Source organism: Battus philenor, unplaced genomic scaffold, assembly GCF_028537555.1.
Source record: "Battus philenor isolate CCGP_79_NKW_IND1 unplaced genomic scaffold, ilBatPhil1.0.hap1 SCAF_4, whole genome shotgun sequence".
NCBI classification, from domain to species: Eukaryota; Metazoa; Arthropoda; class Insecta; order Lepidoptera; family Papilionidae; genus Battus; species Battus philenor.
In genome coordinates, this window is record NW_027181704.1 from 3,400,566 (window position 1) to 3,407,292 (window position 6,727).

The window sequence follows — 6,727 nt, forward strand, 5'->3', positions numbered from 1 at the left end:
AGGTTTTTGTTATTGTTGCAGGAGTTACTCTCTAAATAATTCCCCAAAGATGGTTATGAGAGATTACTACCCGAACTTGACAAATGCAGTCACTCGATAATGACAAAATTTATAAAAAAACGAGAATGATGTAATTTGTCAAAAACAAAAAAAAACGCAATATTACATACATAAAACATTTTAAATATTGGTGATGTTTTTTTTGTAAATCATTTCGAATTTTATTATTTAAATATGTTTTAATAAATTAATTCAGAACCGATTTTTATGGCCGAGTCGATTTTGGGACCTTATGAATCTATCGAAGTACTTCGGTGCCGATGTCCCTCAATTATTTAACTTGTTATTCTCGGATAAGACGTCGGATGTTTATACGAACCTTAATACAGCTTACTTACTAAATTAAAGGTCTAAGAAATGCACGCTATCTGTTGTTTAGTTCATGCATTGATTTACAGTGACCCATCTGCTGCGTTTTCAGCTGCGTAATGAAATTTAAAGGTATCGAAATAAAAGGCAAAACAAAAGATTAAAGTTTTATAACTTTTTTTTACCAATTCTTGTACTTTGTACAGATACAAAACGTATTAAATACAAAACTCATTAACTTTTTTTTAATGTCAAATGTTTCAAAATTACTTGGAATTTATTATGAGATGGTGCTATTCGTTCTTTTTCTCTTTATGGTAAAAAAAAATATTTGTCAAGAAATTTTCTTTGACCAACATTTTGTCTTATATATATGTAACATTCCAGTCAAAACAATTTCTATTATTTTTATTCACATTTCGGATAACATCATTTTTTGGAAATAGATAACAGCAACATAATCTTAACCATTATTATTAATTATACTCAATTATTATACTTTATAGTGGCGTTTCAATAAGAGTTATAAAAATTTACCACCATTTCCGACATTTTGATTAACGTCTTCTTATTCTGATATGTAAATCCCTGATTTATCTAATGTATCTTTATATATAAATAGACGTACTATATATAAATTATGTATAACACCTGTGAATATTGTCACCAATGTAACCATACAATACCGCGTGCGCAGCAATACGGTCTCTGGAACCCGATACCTGAGATAAGAGACGCAAGAAGGCAAGGCGCGAACCGCTGACACATCATAACGTGACCGAAGACGATATTATGCAGAATTCAAATTAAGACGCCATTCCATATTCATTCTTCGAATTCTACATTTAGATCAATTTTTATATAAACTTTAAATTGTTGTATACTTATTACTTTTATCTATTGTATTGTAAAATATGTAATTTAAATATAGTAACCCATTTCAATCTTATTTATCGTATGTTATTCTGTTTCGAAAGTTTAATGATTGTAAATATCACTCTAATTCAAACAATTACAAAACTTTACAATAGTTATAACGTTATCTAATTACTTAGTTCTCTTCAATTTAATATAAAGTGAATAATAGGAACAGTTTGCTCTCTATGGTATCAATTTGAAAATATACCATAGGTGACTTGAAGAGAAAAATAATTAGCTATAATTGCTTTGAATGTCTTTTCTTGAATAGCATTAGCATTTATAATAGTCAAAATACATGCTGAAACGTTAAGTTGTAGAGATAGCCCAGCTGAAACTTGAAATAAAATTAGAGCGAAAGACAATTCAAACCCAGTGGTACTATATATAGTTTATTGTTCTTTACATTTGATTTAATGGTTTAATTCCTAAAATTTCCATGCCAGTTTTCAAAACTTTTCGCGCTGTATGAAAAACTAATAATCTTTGAGCTCCAACATCATTTGATGCGTTTTTCACACTCAATTCATTGAACATTTTATTTACATGCCTTGCTAGACGGAAAAGATAATTCACTATTATACATGCTTCATTTTCAACAAGAGCTCTTCGTAAAATGTCTTCAAATTTTGCCAATTCAGCCACAACATCCCCGACAACCTCCTCTGGTAAACATTCAGGAGCACATATATCTGGTATCTGCAAACCACAGTTTTGCTCTAAGCTCATAAGCCGACAGTGAAGATACTGTAGTTTTATACCGCTGTCACCCTCACTCTGTAGAGCTCTATCCCACTCAAAGACATAGTCTTTTTGCCTCTTTTGCTTCAAGTCATTAATCAGTACTGCAGTGGTGCCCAGTATATCACATGTCTCTTCATTCATTGCACTGCTTCTCGTATCTGTAAGTTATTAGAGATTAAATTATTAGTAATTAGGTTTTCTTTTCTTTTCGGCCCCTGCTATTGAGGACTTCTCCTCCCACCTTCTATTTAATTGGGAACAGGGTTTTGTATTTCTTAACGATTTTTTTTTCCAATCACCCTCTATAAAGTAAGGACTCCGGAATATACTACATCAATTTATTGATTGGAATGCGGCAGGCAGTACTTCTGGCAGTACAAAGTCTGCAAGGTGAGATTTTAAAAACTCAGAATTTTGAGAATGCTTAATCTTAAGTTATTATTTCCGAAACCATTAACATTTGTAAAGAATATACCATGTATTAAATTACAATGAGTTATTGATACATTCACCCCTTTATAATTTTCAAAAGTTTAACCCTGTACAAATGCATTCTGGATGGGTACATAATTTATGTACAAACAACATTTGATAACTGTTACTGACATTAACATTGTTGTTTTTATAACTAAATAATTTTTAAATTATCTGTCCCCTCTTTTCAACCAATGATGAAATGACAATATCTGTTACTGCTCATTATTTTATATCATTATAATTATTTTGTAACATAATTTTATATGTTGAATTAAATTGTTCTACCACAAGGCCTTTTTATATTGAGTTCACATTTGAGGTAATATAGATATGAACCTATAGCAAAAAATAAATATAATAAAATCAATGTTGATTGACAGACAAAAAAACAAGACATGGAGTATGTTTAGTCTTATTTTTTGCATATAGATAGTTAAAAATAAAATTAAACAGCTGATACAACTTGAGTATTCAATGCATATAGCAGTAAGTAGAATTGATTAAAAGATCTTTGATTGTAATAGAAAAAGGTTATTATTATTAGGCTCTAGGGACAAAATAGACAGTAAGGTTATAATTAAGAGGCATAGATGTTTATAAAAGAATCTACACCACTAGATTTCCAACTATGGGATATTATATTAAGGTACCAAAACTCAGTCCAGTACTCTTTGGATCTAATGGAGTCTTTATCAAGTATTATGTACACACCTTAGCCTCAAATTCTTACGCCCCCTATCTAATATTTGATAATATAGAGAAAGGGTTAAACACATGATGAATACACAATCAAAACTCTTGTGGAGCATGGACCCCACATTGGGAAACGCCGATTTAAAGCTTCAGGTAAATCTAAACACCATAGCTTAGTTTTCTAATGGAAAAAGATACAAAACAGACTACATGAACAGGTATACTAAAATTATTTATTAGATATACTGTAGAAGTCTGGAATAGTAAGATAACGGAGCTTGAGATGAAATATGATACAAATATTCTTTTCAGTGTACGAAAGATTTCACAGAAAATTATTTCATTATATATCATAGGTAGGACATATAACACAAACAAACATTTGTGTGATGGTATGTCATATTACATATGTTAAAATGATGAATTTATTTATTTGGTAGGCATGAAATGCAACTATATAGCTGATAACTGTAGTGTCATACCAATTTTTCATTTAATTTTTGAAAATTTTCAGGTTTTTGAATCTACTTCTGTTACTACACTTTCAAAAGCTTATAACAGCATGATTAGTCATATCTCATTACACATATAAATAAAGATAAGTATTTTAAAATCATGTTACAAACATCAAAAAGCAAATCAGCAAGATTTTTAAGTGTTGAAGAAGTCATTTTTTGATAAATGAAAAACTAAATAGTGCATTAAAATTAAATCTATAACTATTGAATATTAATTGTGTACTAGTTTGTAGTGTAGTGTAGTGTGTGTGTTGTGTAAAAGTTTTTATAATTTTTTTATGTGTTTAATTTTAATAAAAGAAAATTTTAATTTTATAAGTCGGGGTAAAGAATATCTAGTTATAAGATATTAGGGGAACCGAAAAGTAATGTCGCTTTCTAAAGTTAAATTCACACCACTACATTTTTATTTTTAATCAATAATATATCCACCTTCATTACCAATAACCTTTTGCAATCTAGTACACAAATTTTCATTGCCGATATGGTAAACATCAGTCAATTTTTCTGTAAAATATATCAAAAGAAACTACATTACTTTCCAGTTCTCTTAATAATTCTTATTTATAAGATTTTAGAAAAGTATGAATTTATTGTCTGGATTTCAGAAGTGTAGGAAATAGTTGATCATAGAAATTGCTTCTCTGGTCTTCACTACTCACCACTTAAACTGCACAAATACTCAGACATTATGACTTTCTGAATCCTTTAAGGATATCATTAAAAAAATGGATAAAACTAAAGATAGCCTTATTACTGCGTAATGTGATTTCATCTTAGAATATATAAGTGTAATATAATATTTAAATTACTTTTGGATGCCTTCTGCTGCTGCTCCATTTTACATTTAGCTTCATCCAGTATATCATTTAGAAATACAACATTTCCTTTACGAGTATTCATGCCTTTAAGCCTGCCAAACTTTATGTGTTCACAACCAACGGCACACTCTTTATTAACTTGTCTAACTATATCAAAGACTGCTCCAAAGTGATCAGTTTGTGAGTTGTCAACTACATATAACATTTTATCGAACTTGTACCGCTCATACCTATCTAGTAAAGCAGCAATGTCTCTACTTAGATATAAAGTGGAATTATCACTTTTCAGAACAGTTACATCTTTTCCTCTGTAATTTGCAACTTTCTTGCCTTCATCATTTGTGAAAATTATTTTATTATTTTCTAGTAATTTTATAATATCTTTAATAGCATTTCCATTGTAGTCTGACTCCCAATGGTAAGCATGAAATTTAATTCCTAATCTTTCATACACCTTATCAATTTCTTGAACTGTGATCTCCCTTATTCTTCTCCAATTTTCTAAGCTAACATTACCTTTTTCAATGTTAGCAAAATATTTTCTTGTTTCTTTGCATATGTTTTCATCACTTGAAACCAATTTATTAGCTTCTACATAAATATCAAACAACTTTTTTAAAGGATCTTTATCAAATTTATTTAGATCAACATGCTTTGAGTTCAAGCCGTAATATAAAACTCCAAATTGTGTTCCCCAGTCTCCTAAATAATTTAACTTTATAACATCATTTTTAAAAAAATGATTAATGTTTGCTATAAAATTACCAATTATTGTTGATCTTAAATGGCCAGCATGAAATGGTTTCGCTATGTTAGGAGAGCTAAAATCTATTACAACTTTTTTTGGTTTTAAACATGACTGTTGAATAAACCAGTCAGAATTATTTAGAATTTCTTTAATAAACACATTTCTGTCAACACTGAAATAACCTGATTCTAACAAATTTTCTGTTTTGTTATCCAATTCAGATTGTTCTCTATTAGATTTTTTCTTAATAATGCTGTTGTTTACATTTATGATAAAACTTCTTTCATTGTGTTTATACGAAATATGCTTATATTTAACATCCTGTGCAACATATCTGCAGGCATTACTTTGAAGTACCTGTAACAACATACCAAGGAATATTTTATTGAAAAGAAGTAAAACTGCCAATTATATAGCCGTTATATAAGGCAACTAACCTTATCAAGTATCGTAAGCTTTAATTTACTTTTCATTGTAACTGGTAATGCAGATTCTTAAAAATTATTTTTGGTTACGTTAAAAATAAATTACAGGAAAAATAAACAATAACAAACAATTATATATATACAAACTATTGCCTACATTTAGTATCTTTTGTCAAGTGTCAATGTCAATTATAATTATATATTGTTGTTATTTAATTTTCTTCTAATAATTAAAACGCATTAAATTATCGAATGTGAAAAAAGCGAAGAAGTGACAAATGAAATAAAGACATATTACAATATGTTAAGTTTTCAGGAAAGTTTTTGTTCTACATTATGATCAAATAACAAAAAACATGTAATTAATTTAGAACTTACGTATAATATTTTAATGTGACTTCCTTATATCAAAATCATAACATTAATGATTCGTTAATTGATTTAAAAAAAATGTGAAAATTTACTTAGTAATTGATTAACTTTGTAAATAACTCTTAACTATATGGATAAAGCTATTTTCATGTTTTAGTATTTTTTAACTAATTAATAAGACTTTTACTTAAAGTTTTTTATATGCTTGACGGTAATTAAATTAGTTCAATTTAAAAGATGTATGACAATAATTCAATCAAATAACAATAATTCAGGAAATAATCTACTTTGTAATTTTTTACATATAAAGATATTTTATGTGATGAAAAGTTTGTTTTATTGCCTTACATACCTTACATGCACTTAAAAAAATAAAATGTAGTCTTTGATGACCTAGAGACCATAGATCTAGACACGTCGTATTGATGATTGCCACTCCCGATTCGGAGGGAAAGTTTAAAAGTTAAGAATAAAATTAAAATAATTGTAATTTTCACGTAAATAATAATGTTTTTGCCGATACTGTTAGAATTCATAAATGAAAAGGTGTAATTTTTGACACTTTCCGTTAAATTTAATTTTTAAAAGTAATCTTTTTTATGCATTAAATGCATTCGGATAAGTTCGGTAACACTCGTCGTT

At 28.4% G+C, this 6,727-nt stretch overlaps 1 protein-coding gene across 1 annotated transcript; it reads right to left on the bottom strand.

Annotated features, from left to right (window-relative positions):
* Positions 1–1,689: 1,689 nt before the first annotated feature.
* Positions 1,690–5,870, bottom strand: ArgRS-m (arginyl-tRNA synthetase, mitochondrial). The gene is made up of 3 exons (XM_068771752.1): positions 5,726–5,870; positions 4,532–5,645; positions 1,690–2,189 (listed from the first exon to the last, which is right to left on the bottom strand). Exons 1-3 carry the CDS (start codon positions 5,759–5,761, stop codon positions 1,690–1,692), a joined length of 1,650 nt encoding a protein of 549 aa, XP_068627853.1. The 5' UTR covers positions 5,762–5,870.
* Positions 5,871–6,727: the final 857 nt, after the last annotated feature.

Coding starts and splice junctions, on each gene's coding strand:
- ArgRS-m (XM_068771752.1), bottom strand. CDS start 5,761: ATGAAAAGTAAATTAAAGCTTACGATACTTGATAAG. Junction 5,646..5,725: donor AGCTTACGATACTTGATAAG/GTTAGTTGCCTT, acceptor ATGTTGTTACAG/GTACTTCAAAGTAATGCCTG. Junction 2,190..4,531: donor GCAGCAGAAGGCATCCAAAA/GTAATTTAAATA, acceptor AATAACTTACAG/ATACGAGAAGCAGTGCAATG.